The sequence below is a fragment of the Ovis aries genome, chromosome 11 (assembly GCF_016772045.2).
Source record: "Ovis aries strain OAR_USU_Benz2616 breed Rambouillet chromosome 11, ARS-UI_Ramb_v3.0, whole genome shotgun sequence".
NCBI classification, from domain to species: domain Eukaryota; kingdom Metazoa; phylum Chordata; class Mammalia; order Artiodactyla; family Bovidae; genus Ovis; species Ovis aries.
The window spans coordinates 61,145,374-61,163,394 of NC_056064.1; the positions used below are offsets into that span (position 1 = coordinate 61,145,374).

At 56.1% G+C, this 18,021-nt stretch overlaps 1 protein-coding gene and 1 long non-coding RNA gene across 4 annotated transcripts in view; one reads left to right on the plus strand and one right to left on the minus strand.

Annotated features, from left to right (window-relative positions):
- Positions 1 to 2,074: 2,074 nt before the first annotated feature.
- The window catches only part of RGS9 (regulator of G protein signaling 9), a 73,595-nt gene continuing 57,648 nt past the window's right edge, over positions 2,075 to 18,021 (plus strand). For 2 of the 3 annotated variants that reach the window (XM_060395081.1, XM_060395080.1), the window contains exons 1-2: positions 10,706 to 10,864; positions 11,259 to 11,331. Coding sequence is in view for 1 of the 3 variants with exons in the window: in XM_060395080.1 (XP_060251063.1) it covers positions 10,808 to 10,864; positions 11,259 to 11,331 (130 nt within the window). In the remaining 2 variants the exon portion in view is untranslated. Of the gene's footprint in view, positions 2,131 to 10,705; positions 10,865 to 11,258; positions 11,332 to 18,021 lie in introns of those variants that run through there. The other variant, XM_060395082.1, reaches the window with a different exon arrangement.
- On the minus strand, positions 4,852 to 10,570 carry LOC114116809 (uncharacterized). Its single transcript, XR_003590595.3, has 2 exons — positions 10,353 to 10,570; positions 4,852 to 6,602 (listed from the first exon to the last, which is right to left on the minus strand). It is a non-coding gene; the product is annotated as an uncharacterized LOC114116809 (long non-coding RNA).

An 18,021-nucleotide genomic window follows, 5' to 3' on the forward strand; every position in this document is an offset into this window, starting at 1 on the left:
TTGATGAGTAGACCTAGCTGGAGGAGCTGAGCAGGTAGCTCTGTGCAGGACACGAAGGCGACCCTAAGTGATGGTCGTGCCCTGCCCAGCGCAGTGGGTCCATAGTCAGGGTGGCGTGTGCAGCGTGGCCCCGCCCCCGGGCACGTCAAGCAGCTCTGGGCTGACGGGCACTTCCCCCGGGTGCTGGCTGGGCAGCAGATGTGGATTTTTTTCTAGGCCGGGCGGCCCGAGGATGTGGTCAGTATAAGCTGCAGGCCCTGCCGGAGCACGGTGGAAATAGAGTATCTGCTACCGCAAGGTTTCCTTCGCAGAGGCCTCTTCCAGCTGGGGCACTTGATCCCAACTTCCTTATCAACTCGAGCTTCCAACCCTGATATAAGGAAGCTATTAGAGTCCACTTCCTGGTGTTGCCTTGACCTCCCCTGGCCTTGCTTGGGCTGGCATGAAGCTGTCTCATCGAGTGACGGAGAGAGACAAGGGCCCTGCATAGCCTGTGCCTGGGTTTGACCTGTAGCCGCTGGTGTTCCCTGATGCTCCACGCCTCGGTCCTGCCCATCCGGGCCCTTCTCTCCCGCTGCGGCCCGGGGGACGTGGGGAGCACCTTCCATCTACCTGGCAGACGCTGGCTCCGACGCTCTGACAGCGGGGTCACTGGAAAGCTCAACTGCTCATCTCGACCTCCGCTCCCTCCCAGTCCTGCCTCGGGGCCTGGGGGTCCAGGAGGGGGGAGCTTGGGGGAAAAGAGGGGGTGTGTCTCCTGAAAAACTGGATCCTGGTGACCCGGGCCGCTGCAGGGAGCCCGGCTTGAGCCAGGCCCTGCGTGTCCTTTAGGGGCCCTCCAACGGGGACCTGCTCAGCCATTGCTTCTCAAGTGCTCCTTCCCAACCTCCCGAACGTGCGGGGAGGGGCAGGAGCAGACCGCTGACGGCAAGGACGGGGACGGACTGTATAACCCGAGGCCGGGGTGGGGGCTGGGGGGGCTGGTCGGAGCTCAGGGCTGCCAGTGTTAACCCGCCGGCCTCTGGAAGCAGGGTGCCAGGCGGCGCGGAGAGAGGTGCTTCACGTCTGTTCCAGGGGCTTCTGGAAAGACAGAAGGGGAAGGGAAGCCCAGCCGGCTTCTCTCCTGGGAGCCGTGAGGCACCCTTGGGAACACAAGAACCCAGCAGGGCCCCGGAGCCTCTCTCTGCCTGCAGGTCCGACGGTGGCGAGGCCTCCACGGCTGTCTGAGCCCCAAGGGCTCCGTGCACACAGCACCGGCACTGGGTGACTCGGAGCAAGAGGGACGCACGCCCCGCCGCGGCAGGGGCCAGGGAGAGCGGGGCTGGGGGCTGCGTCAGGGGGCGGAGTGGTGGTGGGAGGGCCGGAGGGGCGCCAGGGGGGCGGGGAGAGAGCGATGGGGGGCATTGGGGGGCGGGGAGAGAGCGATGGGGGGCATGGGGGGCGGGGAGAGAGGGGGGCATGGGGGGCGGGGAGAGAGCGGGGGGGGGCATTAGGGGGCGGGGAGAGAGCGGGGGGGCATTGGGGGGCGGGGAGAGAGCGATGGGGGGCATGGGGGCGGGGAGAGAGGGGGGCATGGGGGGCGGGGAGAGAGCGGGGGGGGGCATTGGGGGGCGGGGAGAGAGCGATGGGGGGCATGGGGGGCGGGGAGAGAGCGGGGGGGGCATTGGGGGGCGGGGAGAGAGCGGGGGGGGGGCATTAGGGGGCGGGGGAGAGAGCCGGGGGCCGTTAGTGGGGCGGGTTGGTGGGGAGAGAGCGGGGGGGGCATTGGGGGCGGGGAGAGAGCGGGGGGGGCAGTGGGGGGCGGGGAGAGAGCGGTGGGGGGCATGGGGGCGGGGAGAGAGCGGGGGGGGGCATGGGGGGCGGGGAGAGAGCGGGGGGGGCATTAGGGGGGCGGGGAGAGAGCGGGGGGGGGCATTGGGGGGCGGGGAGAGAGCGGTGGGGGGCATGGGGGGCGGGGAGAGAGCGGGGGGGGGGGCATTAGGGGGGCGGGGAGAGAGCCGGGGGCCGTTAGTGGGGCGGGTTGGTGGGGAGAGAGCGGTGGGGGGCATTGGGGGGGCGGGGAGAGCGGAGGGGCGAAGCCGGCTCGCAGGCCCGAGCCGGACTCCAGACTCCGAAGGGCGCGCGTTGCTGGTGAGGACAGGGTCCCGCGCGGCCGGGCGGGGGCGGCTGACGCGGGGGCAGCAGGGGCCCCGGGGGCTGTGAAGCTGGGAAGGGGGGCACAGCACGCGGGCTCTGAAGTCACTCACGACGAGGACGAGAGCCTGCCCGCGGGGGAGACACCTGGCAGTGCGAGGAAGCGGAGCGGCGGGGGTGGGGGCGCCCCAGGGGAGCGGGGCTTCCAGCCTGGGCGGGTGGGGGGTCCTCTGCTCTGGGCCGGGGGCGGGGTGCGCAGTGGAAGGCCCTGCGGGGGCGGCTGCTTGGAGTTCTTGGGGGGCAGGGGGCAGTTCGTTTAGAAAGAGGGTCCCATGGGGGTGGAGAGTGTGCGATGCAGGGGCCGGAAGGGGGGTGACAGGAAGCTGTCCCGGCCCCCGCGCTCCCCCGGGGACGCCCATAGTGCAGCGGGGACCCGGGCCCCTGGGAGCTGTGTGCCACACGCGGGCGCGGGCCAGCCCAGAGGAGGAAGGAAGCGCTCGGGGGCGGGGGGGAGGCGGGGGGCTTCGGGGCCGCCGAGGTCAGACCCGGGCGGGGGGAGGCCAGAGCCGACCGCAGGTCCAACATGACCCAAAGCCGCCCCCTGCGCTGAACGAGGAGGGCGGTTCGGGAGGGTGAGGGGGCAGCGCTGGCTGGAAAATGAGCTCAGATCCCCGTGGCCTTGGGGTTTCAGGGGAGGGGCGCCGTTTTCTCCCGGGAGGCAGTAGGGAGCCACAGAAGGCCTTTGCGGGAGGGATGCTGGCAGTCCCTGCGGAAGATAAATTCTCCTGAGTTTGGATTAAAAAAAAAGGTTGGTGTCTGCAGGGCAGCCTTGGCTTTGGTCCCAGAAAAGCTGCCTACCCAAGGAGCGAGGAGGCAGGGGGATAGGACTGCTGCCCCCGAGGTCAAGGTGCTGCTCACGTTCCCGGGGAGAGAGGGGGCGGGGAGAGGGCAGAGAGGCGAGGGGTGGGGGTGGGGGGAGCGGGGGAGGGAACCGAAGTTCCCCGTCTAAATAAAGAAAGTGAAACTGGCGGTGGCCGTGAAACGGGCCCTCGCAGGTGCGCCTCCTGTCTTCACTTCCTGCCGTCGGTCAGCTTCCTGAGCCCTCCGGAGGGGCTCTTCCCAGGAAGACCAGAGCCGGAAGGAAACAGGGCGGGAACCTTGGAAAGTCCCTGACTCGGAGCATCAGTTAAAAGGACGGGGAGACAGTGCTTTTCTCCCTGATCAGGGCGTGGCTGGAAACCTGAGCTTAGTCTGAGGGTCCCGCGGGCCTGCGGAAGCCGGAAGGAGACGGGATCTCCCGGCTGGCCCAGGGCAGGGCTTCTCAGGGCGGGCAGCGCTGGAGCGATGCTGCCTGTGGGAAGCCCCGGCTTGGGGGGAAAGGGCTTGCCCGTGGGATGAGTCACCTCCGCCCCAGGACGGAGGGAGCAGAGGGCAGAGTCGGGGTGGGAGGTCGGGGTGGGAGCGGCCTTCAGCTCCCCCGCTCCGCCTCGTCTGTATTCCACAGGCGCTTCGCGGGGGAGTCGCAGAGCCCCGCGGCGGTTCCTCTGGACTTCGGACCTGGCCTGCTGGGTTGGAATCTCATCTCCGCTCCTTCCTAGTTCTGGGCCAGGCCTCCGGCGGTGTACAGGTTCTCTCTTGAACACGGAGCGGGTGGGAAGGGCATCCATGTGACATGAGGACTAACTCTTGAAAACACACTTGGGATTTCCCTGGCGGTCCAGTGGTTCAGACTTCGCCCTCCGACAAAGGGGTGTGTGTTTGATCCCTGGTCGGGGAGCTAGGATCCCACAGGCCTCAAGGCCAAAAAAACCAAACTTAAAACAGAATATTGTAACACTATTGTAACTAAAGTCAATAAAGACTTTAAAATAGTCCACATTAAAAAAAAACAAAAACCTTTAGAAAAGGGCCTTCCCTATATTAAATCCAGGGGCTCCAGTCCACTTCTTTCCCTCCTCCATCCCACTTCAGCTCACTCAAACTTCTTTTCCCAGACTACATGCGAAGTTCAAAAATTCGCTTCTATTTCTATATTTTCAGTAGTGAGCATATATTTACAGGGGAACAAGCTGCTCTGACATCTCAGCTCCAGGCTGAAGTGCTAGAATAGGGCTGGTTTGACTCATCGGGAGAGTCTCTCTTCTGGGGAACAGAGGATGGGACAACATGGTCCTATTTGCCTCTGATCATTTCCAGCAGGTGTTTCTGGGAAGTGTGTGCCCCGGACTCACTGCAGGAGCTCTTCTCCTTAGGTTGGAGAAGATGGAGGGGAATCATTCCTTATCATAGAGGGGCATCCTGGAGGCGACTGGGAGGTCTCGCTCGGCTAAGATCATTTACGTGGAGTTCCTGAAGCCACATTCCCATGTTCCTACGCTTCCATGCCCGACTCACTCACTCACTCACCTCACCTGGAAGCCATGGAGTTGCAACTCAGGTTGAGAAACAAGACGTCCTGTTACTTCTGAACTGAGCTGATCGGTTTCCACAGACAGGCGTGATTTAATCAATTGTCTTGCAAGGAAAGCAAAGTTTCATCAAACTCCAATGTATTTTCACCACACTATTCTCCTTCTCTCATGCATCTTGGACTAAAATAAAACAATGTAGGTTCCACAAACATTTGGATGAATATAGTCACTTATCCTGAAGACCACTTTGACTGCACAGGTTTTCCTTTCTCCCCCCACCTTGTCCAGTTCATCAAGTCAACTCCCATTCGCTATTCAAATACAATTTATTTCCATCCCAAGTCATTCCAAAAAGGACTTGTGGCGGACCAAAACCTAGAGAATGAAACCAATCATACATGAATTCAAATAGGAAGACAGATTGGAGAAAAAAACATGAAAAATTGAACATTCATTCCAGTTCTTGCAAGAGAGCCTGATGCCAGATTTGTTCTGCTGCTCAGGGCGGGAAATGCCTGGGTGCGCATCTCTTTTTGACCAAGGAAAGGGATATGCTGTGATTTCCATCTTCATGGAACTAAACTTGGAAGGAGATTTCTTTTGTGGTGTTTGTTAGACAGAATAGACACTGTCTTGACAGTAGTTTGGGGTCAAGTCAGAATTTTTTCGAAAAGAAATCCACGTGATTTGTTCCTGTAATGACTTCTGGTAACCGCTGGAAACCCTCACACTGTAGATTTGCCCAGAGATGCCGATTCAACGTGGGCATTTGAAAGCACACCGGTGGAAGCTCAGACTGGCAAGAATTTCTGGAGGCAGGTGTTATTTTGTAATGTACTGGCCACTGTTTTCTTTGGCATCTTTGGAAGTGCGAGCATTATGTCGTGACTGTCCTCGGCCAGGTCATCACGATTTTTAATAGGATGCCGTTGGGTGAATCCTGCGACATGCAAGTGGGGACTAAGGAGGAGCTGGGGATGTGGCCGTCTGGACACGGGTCCGTGTGGTCTAGTGCTTGTCCACACTCTTGGTTCGTTTATGCCTTTCCTCTTTTAGGGCTTCCCTGGTGGCTGAGACGGTAAACAATCCTCCTGCAACGAGGGAGACCTGGGTTCCATCTCTGGGTTGGGAAGATCCCCTGGAAAAAGGAAAGGCTACCCACCCCAGTATTCTGGCCTGGAGAATTCCATGGACAGAGGATCCTGGCGGGCTACAGTTCATGGGGTCAGCTGCACAGAGCTGGACACGACCGAGCGACTTTCACGTTATGCCTCTTTCACGGTTGGATCAGTGAGGCGCACAGGAGACGCTTAATACAAAACGCGTGTGCGCTTAGTCGCTCAGTCGTGTCCAACTCTTTGTGACCCCCTGGACTGTAGCCCGCCAGGCTCCTCTGTCCATGGGGATTCTCCAGGCAAGAATACTGGAGTGGGTTGCCACGCCCTCCTCCAGGGGATCTTCCCAAACCAGCGATCCAATTCAGGTCTCTCGCATTGCAGGTGGATTTTTCAGCATCCGAGCCACCAGGGAAGCCTTAATATAAAATGGTAAGCTGTAAATTAGAACTCAAGACAAGGAAGGGGTTCCCTGGTGGTCTAGTGGTTAGCACAGTCTCACCCCAAGCTGTTGAGTCAGAATCTGCGTTTTTACAAGATCCCTGGGGGACTGCTATGTGCATTAAAGTTTGAGAAGGTTGAAGAGCGGACTCTGGGGAGCACTGAGCAACTCTGACCGGGGGCTGGGATTTCCTGAGGTGACGAGTCTTGCCTGACGTGCCCAGTGGGTCAACGGTAGGTTTGGAATCAGCATCCAGGTGCCTTGAGTCCTAATTACGTTCCTTCTTCCCACCCTACCTTGTCCCCTTCACCTGGGAAATGAGGCTGCTTGGCGAGATCCTTGTTGGAGTAGTAATCTGTTCAGTTTGTCATCCGAGCAAGGTCACCTTAGAGAGTGCCAGAGGACCGTGAACGTCTTCAGGCTGGCAGGCGACACACAGTGCCTCAGGTGGCCACTCTGCGCACCTAAGCTTCTCTCCCAGTCGACAGAGCCCGCTCACAGCTGTTAAGTAAGTTAAACAGCAGAAATATCCAGTGACCAGATGATCGTAACAGTCTTTCAATAAAATCTGATTCTCAAGGAAACTACACACAATCTCCTAATAGACAAGTCACCACCTAACCTAATTGAGAAAACAGAAAGCCTAAGGCGAAAAATGAAAGAGTGGGGAAACAGGTTCGCCAGTTATGAGATTCTGCAATCGGCTGCTCTCCCCACCCCCGTGAGTCTGGGAGCCCGGCTGAAGCGGGGCTTTCCCGCCCTCGTTATGCTCCCTGGCGGCTGCCTGGCCGGGCTGACGTCACATCTGCTGGCTTTCAGCCAAGTCATCTCCCAATGAGTCAACCAGCCCTATTCTAGCACTTCAGCCTGGAGCTGAGATGCCAGAGCAGCTTGGCAGGAACTCTGCTGTTCCGCTGGGACTGGAAGCCGTTTATCTAGAGCCTGGTTTGTTGACTGCGCCTCTGACGGCAGCTGCCCAGCTCTAGGCAAGGCCCCGTTTTTCACGGAACGCTGCTGCTGGACCTGGGAGGGCTCACCCTGTCGGAAACTGGGGGCTCGAGTCGCCCCTTTACAGATGAAGACACTGAGGATGGGGGGAGGGCAGTGGCTGTCAGGTGACACTGCTTTAATTCATTTCGTGCTCTTTCTGTTATACCATCTTTCAGTTCAGTTCAGTCGCTCAGTCGTGTCCGACTCTGCGACCCCATGAATCGCAGCACGCCAGGCCTCCCTGTCTATCACCAATGACACTAATATTAGTAACAGCCACAACTGGCACCTGCCGATTCGCGTCCTGTCTATCACGTAGGCAGTCACTGTGCCATTCCCATTTCACAGAGGGGTTAAGGAACTTTCTCGGACTCATACAGTTCGTTGGTTAGTAAGTAGCAGTGTGGCGATGTGAGCCCACATAATCTGACTTCAGATCCCATTCTCTCCCCTCCATTGACTGCTCCAAGAGTCCTCACATTATTCTGGAAAGATACAGGACTCAGCCCATGGGTGCAATGGAGCCACTAGAGATGGTAACTTTTAACAGTTCCCCCAAACTGTGGTTCATCTGACAGTCACCACTTGTCAGTCACAGTTCTAAGTGTTTTGAAAACATTGTTGAATTTTCTATTGGAGTATAGTCGACTGACAGTATTGTGTCAGTTTCAGGTCTACAGCAAAGTGATCCAGTTATACGTATAAAGAGATATGTCCATTCTTTTTCAGATTATTTCCCATTTGGGTTATTATAGATTACTGAGTGTAGCCTCTCTTTGCGACCCCAGGAACCGTAGCCAGCCAGGCTCCTCTGTCAAGGAGTTTTCCAGGCACGAATACTGGAGTGGGTTGCCATTGCTGCTCCAGGGGATCTTCCTGCCCCAGGGATCGAACTTGAGTCTCTTGCGTCTCTTGCATTGGCCGGCAGATTATTTGCTCTTGCGCCGCCTAGGAAGCCCTCATTAACACTCTCTGCTGTATACAGCAGGTCCTTGTTGATCATCTATTTTATTTATATATAGTAGTGTGACCTGGGATAACCACGATGGTGTGGTCACTCACCTAGAGCCAGACATCCTGGAGTGCGAAGTCAGGTGGGCCTTAGGAAGCATTACTACAAACAAAGCTAGTGGAGCTGATAGAATCCCAGCTGAGCTATTTCAAATCCTAAAAGATGGTGTTGTTAAAGTATTGTACTCAATACGCCACCAAATTTGGAAAACTCAGCAGTGGCCACAGGACTGAAAAAGATCAGTTTTCAATCCAATCCCAAAGAAAGGCGACGCCAGAGAATTCAAACTACTGCACAGGTGTGCTCATTTCACATCCTAGCAAGGTAATGCTCAAAAATTCTTCAAGCGAGGCTTCAACAGTACGTGAACTGAGAACTTCCAGATATACAACCTGGATTTAGAAAAGGCAGAGGAACCAGAGATCAAATTGCCAACATCCACTGGATCATAGAAACAGCAAGGGAATTCCAGCAAAACATCTATTTCTGCTTCATTGACTACGCTAAAGCCTTTGTGTGGGTCACAACAAACTGTGGGAAATTCTTGAAGAGATGGGAGTGCCAGAGCACCTGACCTGGCTCCTGAGAAACCGGTTTGCAGGTCTGGAAGCAACAGTGAGAACCTGACATGGAACGATGGGCTGGTTCAAAATGGGAAAGGAGTACGTCAAGGCTGTATGTTGTCACTCTGCTTATTTAACTTCTATTCGGAGTACATCACATGGAACGCTGGGCTGGATGAAGCAGAAGCTGGAATCAAGATTGCCGGGAGAGATATCAACAACCTCAGATATGCAGATGACACCACCGTTATGGCAGAAAGTGAAGAGGAACTAAAGAGCCTCTTGAAGTAGGTGAAAGAGGAGAGTGAAAAATCTGGCTTAAAACTCAACATTCAAAAATGAAGATCATGGCATCTGGTCCCATCACATCATGGCAAGTAGACAAATAATGTCATGTCCCATTATTTGTCCCATGGCAAATAATGGGAACAGTGTCAGATTTAATTTTCTTGGGCTCCAAAGTCACTGTGGATGGTGACTGCAGCCATGAAATTAAAAGACACTTGCTCCTTGGAAGAAAAGCTATGACAAACCAAGACAGTGTATTAAAAAGCAGAGTCATTACTTTGCCAACAAAGGTTCATATAGTCAAAGCTATGGTTTTTCCAGTAATCATGCATGGATGTGAGAGTTGAACCATAGAAAAGGTTGAGTGCCGAAGAACTGATGCCTTTGAACTGTGGTGTTGGAGAAGACTCTTGAGAGTCCCTTGGACTGCAAAGAGATCAAACCAGTCAATCCTAAAGGAAATCAACCCTGAATATGCATTGGAAGGATTGATGCTGAAGCTGAGGCTCCAATACTTTAGTCACCTGACGTGAAGAGCTGACTCTTTGGAACAGACCTTGATGCTGGGAAAGATTGAGGGCAGGAGAAGGGGCGGCAGAAGATGAGATGGTTGGATGGCATCACTGACTCAAAGGACGTGAATCTGAGCAAACTCCCGGAGACAGCAGAGGACAGAGGAGCCTGGTGTGCTGTGGTACATGGGGTCACAAAGAGCTGGACTTGACTTAGTGGCTGAACAATGAGTGTGGGCTTCCTGGTGGCTCAGCAGTAAAGAATCCACCAGCAATGCAGGAGATGAGGGTTTGGTCCCTGAGTTGGGAAGATCCCCTGGAGGAGAAAATGGCAACCCAGTTCAGTATTCTTGCCTGAAGAATCCCACGGACAAAGGAGCCTGTGGAGGGCGACAGTTTATGGGGTCGCAAAGAGTCAGACATAGCATATGTGTGCGTGTGTGCGTGCGTGTTAATTCCACATTCCTAATTTTATCCCTCCCCCTCCCTTTCCCTTTTGATAACCATCTTTGTTTTCTGTGTCTGTGAGTCGGTCTCTGTTTAGTAAATCAGTTCATTAGTATCAGTCTTTTAGATTCCACATATGATATTTGCTAAATGCTTTTCACATGCATTAGCTCAGGTATCCTAAAACCAAAAACAAAATTCCCCCTCCCCAAGAAAAGCTCACAAGGAGGGAGCAGCAATGTCACCGCTGAGATGGGGAGAACGAAGCAGAGAAAGGTTACATAACCGGCTTGAGCACACTGGGAGTTCAGAGCCAGTCCACCTGGCAGGGGAGCTGCATTCCTCCCCGCTAACCCCACTCCACTGCCGGTTCACCGGGTTATCCATTCTGTCCTCGCAGCGCCCGACACACAGACAGCGTCACTTTCCATCCACTCACTTTTTTCCAGCGAGATGAGGAGACAGACGCTCAGAAAGTTCAAGCAGCTTGCTAAGGCCCATGCAGGGAGCTGGTGGCAGCCCAGCTAGGGATGCAAGTGCCGGGGAGCACTGTTCACGCCCTCGGGCCTTGGTGCTGGGTCCAAGCTCGCCCTGGACCACAGTGCATGCGGGCGCCCGGGACCACGGAGCATCCTGGCGCCCCGGGCGCACCTCATCGGCGGCGCCCCCGGCCCGCCGGCCCGCCACCGCCCCCTGGCGCCAGGTGGCCGCCAGCGCAGCGCTCGCCGGGCGGGTGCAGCGCGCTGATCGGCCGGCGCGGATTCGGGTTCCCGGGGGCGCGGGTCGGAGCTCGGCGGGCAGCCTCGCTCCGCCTGGGCTCGGGGCCGCGGGCTCGCTCTCCGGGGGCTTCCCCTTCCGTCCCGTGCGTCCCGGTTCTGAGTCCCGGGGGCCAGGATGACCATCCGACACCAAGGCCAGCAGTGCAGGCCGAGGATGGCGTTTCTGCGGAAGGTGAGCGCGGTGCCATCAGCCGGGCCCGGGAGGAGCGCGGGGACCACCTCGCGGAAGTGCCGGCGGGGACGTGGGCAGGGCTGGGGGCGGGCCTCGTGGGGTGGGGGGCGTCCCTTGTAGTCTTAGTAACCGCAGTATCTCAGCTTCCACGCCCCTTCATGGTCCATATTGGACTACGTGGGCCCGACTGTCCTGAGGGTGTCTACACTCCACACTTGCTCCGAGAAGCTTCCAGTGACCCCAGTGACCCACGGGGGGAACCTGCAAAGGAGTGCACCAGGCATTCCGCTTTCTTTCCCTGGATCGGGCCCCCAGCCCCTACGGCCACTTCTGCGCATTAGACTGGCCACCGGACACTAGAAAGATAGGTTTGACTACTGTCCCCATTTTACAGGCAAGGAGACTGAGGCGAGTGAGGACCAACACTGGAAGAACTGTCGGTGTGATACAACAGTCTCCTTACAACGGTAGGAACATAATACAGTGTTTGGTGGGAAGGGGCTTCAGATTCTACTCCAGGAGGTGGGGAGGACCGCGGAGAAGGGCGCCTTGAATGTTAGACCGAAGGACGCTGCATCGGGCTCTGCTGGGCCCAGGAGAGGCAGAATGAAGATGCAGGGGATGCATCTTGTCTGCAGGGAGCCCTCTCTGGTTGGTGGGAGCTCCCCCTGGCTGAGATCTCCGTGGAGAGTGCCAGCCACCTAACGTGAGAAGCATTGTGAGCAGTGCGGGGTGGGAGAGATGTTGAAACCATCCCTTCTGATACTTTTGGTGACTGTCTGGATTCCTGGAAACATTTGCGGTCACAGCTCAATGAGCTGGAATCTGAGAGTGGTAGTGCCAGGCCTGCCTGAGGGGTCAGACAGGCCAATGGTGACCTCTTGTTAACAGCTGGGAAGCTGTGGTCTAGTCATCTCTGTGTGTCTGCGTGTCCATGTGTTGCGGAAGGGGTCTTCAGGAGGGGTGCACGCAGGGCACGGAGATGATGGGGGCCCGGAGGAAGGCCACAGCAACAGCCTCTGTGGAGAGCTTAAAAGTCTAGGTAGGTTTTCTGTTGGTGGACAGTTTCTGTTTAAGAAACGGAGATCAAGAACGTTCTGAGATCCTAGGCGTCAGTCATATATATATATATATATATGTGATCTTTTTTGCACTTCGGATTGATAACTTTTTTATATTTATTTCCAGGTCTTAGTTGTGGCATGCAGAATCTTCTAGCTGTGCATAGGAACTCTTTAGTGGAGGCATGTGGGATCTAGCTCCCTGACCAGGAATGGAACCCAGGCCCCTGTATTGGGAATGCAGAGCTTTAAGCCACTGGACCACCTGGGAAGTCACTGACTAGAACTTTTTAAAGGGAATCATTTCAGTGGTTCCTTTAGAGTTTGGTTGGCATTGGTGTGTCCTCTGGAGCCTGGTTATCTCTGTGGGAAATGTGTAGGTTTCTGGCCCTACAGGATGGAAGAGCAGACACTGGAACAAGGACACTGCCATGTCTTGTTACTGTCGTCCTTTGACAGGTCTTGCTTGAAATTGCAAGTTTAGTAACATACTATTAATAGTACGTCACTTCAAAGCTCCCCTTGATAGAGGTTTGGGCCAAAACGGCCTCATTAAGAGATTCTGTTGTTACTTCAGTAACTACACCATCATGAATAAGGCTGAAGATGTTCCTTGTACCGAATTTTCTTCTATAATGTTAGGGCAAGTTTCCAGTGACTGTTACTTCATGCACACATACAACATACTTGAGTGTTTCTCAACCTTCTATTTATCGGAGGAAATGTTAATCATGTTTTACTAAAGTAGGTCCTTGAACAAATTTCCTAGGTTTGTCATTAAGAAGCCCTGAACTGTTGAATTTCCACTTGGAACAATTTGTATTTTTTCCATGTAATTGTTTCTATGTTTTATAAATAATACATTGATAACACTGGCTCAATGATATTGAGACGGTATCTATTCATGACATATGTAGGAGGAAGGGCAAGGGTTCACTTCCTTTTCCAAATGTTAATGGCTTGTAGTACTTCATTATTTATGGACTGATTTCTCAATCATCTGTAAAACTGAAACCATCCTTACGGAAATCCAGTCCGATGATTTTCAGAACAGGGGCTCCAAAATGTCGTTTGAGAAGTGAGAGTGACTCTTGCACAGGTCTGTGCTCAGGTGAATGATTTGTGTCAGCGTCCCCCAAAAGTGTGTTCTGGGAAAAAACCCACGGTTGGTGGTGGGGAGAGGGGTGGCTATTCACAGGGTGTTACCCACAAGTCTCTGAGGTCAAATGCTTGAAAACCACCCGGCTAAACAAAGTCAGCTGAGCTCCATTACTGCAGAGCTTCTCAGAACAGTTTAATATTCTTTCAATAACTGTGGCAAGAGACTGGAGCTCGGTTCCCAAACCTACTTGTCCGTCTTTTATTGTCCCCTCAGGAACACACCGCGTGAAAGCTTCTTTATGTGAAATACTCCCCAATGCAGTCTTACAGTGTCAGAGAAGGCAAAGCTGGTTCACTGAAAAATGCATGCCACAGGAGTCACACGCAGCACGGCAGGGTCCCAGAGAGGAGGCCAGGATGACACAGTAGGGCAAGGTCTCACAGGAGGACAGGGTCACACAGGAGGACAGGGTCACACACAGGACAGGGTCACACAGGAGGACAGGGTCACACACAGGACAGGGTCACACAGGAGGACAGAGTCACACAGGAGGACAGGGTCACACACAGGATAGGGTCACACACAGGAGGACAGGGTCACACACAGGACAGGGTCACACAGGAGGACAGGGTCACACACAGGATAGGGTCACACACAGGATAGGGTCACACACAGGAGGACAGGGTCACACAGGAGGACAGAGTCCCACAGAGGCCAGGATGACACAGTAGGGCAAGGTCTCTCAGTAGGGCAGGGTCACACAGGACAGGGTCACACACAGGACAGGGTCACACAGGACAGGGTCACACACAGGAGGACAGGGTCACACACAGGAGGCCAGGATGACAGGAGGACAGGGTCACACACAGGACAGGGTCTCCAGGAGGACAGGGTCACACAGTAGGGCAGGGTCACACACAGTAGGACAGGGTCCCATACAGGACAGGGTCCCATACAGGCCAGGATGACACCGTAGGGCAAGGTGTCACAGTAGGACAAGGTCTCACAGTAGGACAGGGTCACACACAGTAGGACAGGGTCCTATACAGGAGGCCAGGAGGACAGGGTCACACGCAGGACAGGGTCTCACAGGAGGACAGGGTCACACACAGTAGGACAGGGTCCCATACAGGAGGCCAGGGTCACATGCAGGACAGGGTCTCACAGGAGGACAGGGTCTCCAGTAGGACAGGGTCACACAGTAGGGCAGGGTCACACACAGTAGGGCAGGGTCACACACAGTAGGACAGGGTCCCATACAGGAGGCCAGGGTCACACGCAGGACAGGGTCTCACAGGAGGACAGGGTCACACACAGTAGGACAGGGTCCCATACAGGAGGCCAGGGTCACACACAGGACAGGGTCTCCAGTAGGACAAGGTCTCACAGTAGGACAGGGTCACACACAGTAGGACAGGGTCCCATACAGGAGGCCAGGGTCACACGCAGGACAGGGTCTCACAGGAGGACAGGGTCTCCAGTAGGACAGGGTCACACACAGGACAGGGTGTCCAGTAGGACAAGGTCTCACAGTAGGACAGGGTCACACACAGTAGGACAGGGTCCCATACAGGAGGCCAGGGTCACACACAGTAGGACAGGGTCCCATACAGGAGGCCAGGGTCACACACAGGACAGGGTCTCACAGGAGGACAGGGTCTCCAGTAGGACAAGGTGTCACAGTAGGACAGGGTCACACACAGTAGGTCAGGGTCACACACAGTAGGACAGGGTCCCATACAGGAGGCCAGGGTCACATGCAGGACAGGGTCTCACAGGAGGACAGGGTCTCCAGTAGGACAGGGTCACACAGTAGGGCAGGGTCACACACAGTAGGGCAGGGTCCCATACAGGAGGCCAGGGTCACATGCAGGACAGGGTCTCACAGGACAGGGTCTCACAGGAGGACAGGGTCACACACAGTAGGGCAGGGTCACACACAGTAGGACAGGGTCCCATACAGGAGGCCAGGGTCATACACAGGACAGGGTCACACAGGAGGACAGGGTCTCCAGTAGGACAAGGTGTCACAGTAGGACAGGGTCACACACAGTAGGACAGGGTCCCATACAGGAGGCCAGGGTCACACGCAGGACAGGGTCTCATAGGAGGACAGGGTCTCCAGTAGGACAGGGTCACACACAGGACAGGGTCTCCAGTAGGACAAGGTCTCACAGTAGGACAGGGTCACACACAGTAGGACAGGGTCCCGTACAGGAGGCCAGGGTCACACGCAGGACAGGGTCTCACAGGAGGACAGGGTCTCCAGTAGGACAGGGTCACACAGTAGGCAGGGTCACACACAGGACAGGGTCTCCAGTAGGACAAGGTCTCACAGTAGGACAGGGTCACACACAGTAGGACAGGGTCCCATACAGGAGGCCAGGGTCACACGCAGGACAGGGTCTCCAGTAGGACAGGGTCACACAGTAGGGCAGGGTCACACACAGGACAGGGTCTCCAGTAGGACAAGGTGTCACAGTAGGACAGGGTCACACACAGTAGGACAGGGTCCCATACAGGAGGCCAGGGTCACACGCAGGACAGGGTCTCACAGGAGGACAGGGTCTCCAGTAGGACAGGGTCACACAGTAGGGCAGGGTCACACACAGGACAGGGTGTCCAGTAGGACAAGGTCTCACAGTAGGACAGGGTCTCACAGTAGGACAGGGTCACACACAGTAGGACAGGGTCCCATACAGGAGGCCAGGGTCACACACAGGACAGGGTCTCACAGGAGGACAGGGTCTCCAGTAGGACAAGGTCTCACAGTAGGACAGGGTCACACACAGTAGGTCAGGGTCACACACAGTAGGACAGGGTCCCATACAGGAGGCCAGGGTCACACGCAGGACAGATCTCACGGGAGGCCAGGGCTCTGCACTGCAGGAGGAGGCTGCACACAGCAGCCCAGGACGGCCACGCCCACGCTCCTCACAGCTGAGGGCACTCAGCCCGGGCGGTCAGCGGTGCAGGCGGCCCGCCGCTACCCGGAGGAGGAAGAAGCCGGGTTCTGAACGGGTCTCCCGCCAGGCCCACTTCCGGACGGGGGCTCGGTTCTGAGCGCCCGGCCCGCGCCGGGGTGGGGGGGCTTCCGGGGCGCCGGCGGGGCCTTCCCCCGACACCTGCACGCGTGTGTCTGTTACTTGAGGCGTTTTACACGCGCGGCCGGTCCGACACAGCACGACGAGCCCTAGCTCGCGTCCTTTTTGGGCGGGTTTTCGCCCTTCTTGTCCACAAACCAGTCGCCTCGAGGGGTTGAAACGAGGAGACAAGCCCACAGCGCTGCGGGTCGACGGGCCGACCCCGAGCCAGGCCCTCGCGGGCCACCCGCCTCGCTAGCGCGCCCCGCCCGGGCTCCGGCGGGCGCAGGGAGGGGCCGCGCCGGAAGTGGCCGCGCCGGAAGTGCCCGCCGCCGGAAGTCCGCCGGCGGAGCCGGCCCTTCCTCTCTTGCCCTGGGGCGGTGCCCGCGTCTCCGTGGTCCGGGCGGCGGGCGGCGGGGAGCGAGCGCGGCGCGGGGCTCTGCGTTGGGGCCCTTCCCTGCCCATTGGCACCTGTGCGCGCCTGGCGGCGCTGCTGGCAGAGTCGGGAATTGCCCTCATCACGATGTTAAACGTGGAGCTGCGGGAACGCGCCAGGGCCCCGTTTCTAGCAGCGCGGCCGTAGGGGCTCTAGCGACGTGAAGTCTGGCGCCCATGCGCTCACACTTAGGCTTTTTTAAAGCGGTCTCACCGTGAAGTGAGCTTTGGGCCTGAAGCCCCGCCTGGCCGCTGCACCCGCGGCTCCTGAGTCCCTCCGGGTTCGGCCCTCCGGCGCCCTGGGTCTGCGGGGCCGACAGACACACCTTCCTTCTCTTCCCCGCGGGCCCTCTGGTTCGCCTGGGTTCAGAGGCTCCTGTTAGCACCCTCTGACTTGGGTTTTCTGGTCCTAGAAGAGAACGGAATTTGTATTGTATACAAATACAGAACCTAAAGTAGAGTCGTCTAGGTTTAAAAAACTTCACAGCAAAGGCGTGGTGAAATTAGTTCATTCTGGGCAAACGGAATGTAAATATGCAGTCTTGTTGAAAAACTCCTTTGGCGTACTGTTATCAAAAGACACTGAAGGCGCTTAGGCTCTGACCCACGAGATACCATCTGTGGAGGATTCATCCTGGGCAGAGGAGCGGAGAGGGAGAGAGGAAAAGCCGCGTTTCTGACGTCATCCCCCCATGAACGACTGTTGGGTTTGCTTGCCCAACACCCAGTTTTTGTTCCAGTTTTAATGTGACGATTTTTCTGTGGAAACCAGCTAGCTCTCAGTCGTCTGAGGTGGGCACAGGACCCAGGTGTGCCTGGTGGGAGTGCCCCAGTACGTCAGGGAGGTGGGGGGTGGGGGGGGGGGGGGTGAGGTGTGAGGTCAGAGGCTGGGCTGCCCAGGTCCTAGTCCTGGGTGCTACCTCATAGGGGCACTAACAACTTCAGCTTATTATTTGTCCTCTACTCATTTTTTTTTTTAAACTTGTTTTAAATTGTAGTATAGTTGACACCACCCTTATGTCAGAAAGTGAAGAGGAACTAAAAGGCCTCTTGATGAAAGTGAAAGAGAAGAGTGAAAAAGTTGGCTTCAAGCTCAGCATTCAGAAAATGAAGATCATGGCATCTGGTCCCATCACTCCATGGGAAATAGATGGGGAAACAGTGGAAAGTGTCAGACTTTATCTTTTTGGGCTCCAAAATCACCACAGATGGTGACTGCAGCCATGAAATTTTAAAAGACGCTTACTCCTTGGAAGAAAAGTTATGACCAACCTAGATAGCATATTCAAAAGCAGAGACATTACTTTGTTGACTAAGGTCCCTCTAGTCAAGGCTATGGTTTTTCCTGGGATCATGTATGGATATGAGAGTTGGACTGTGAAGAAAGCTGAGCGCCGAAGAATTGATGCTTTTGAAGTGTGGTGTTGGAGAAGACTCTTGAGAGTCCCCTGGACTGCAAGGAGATCCAACCAGTCC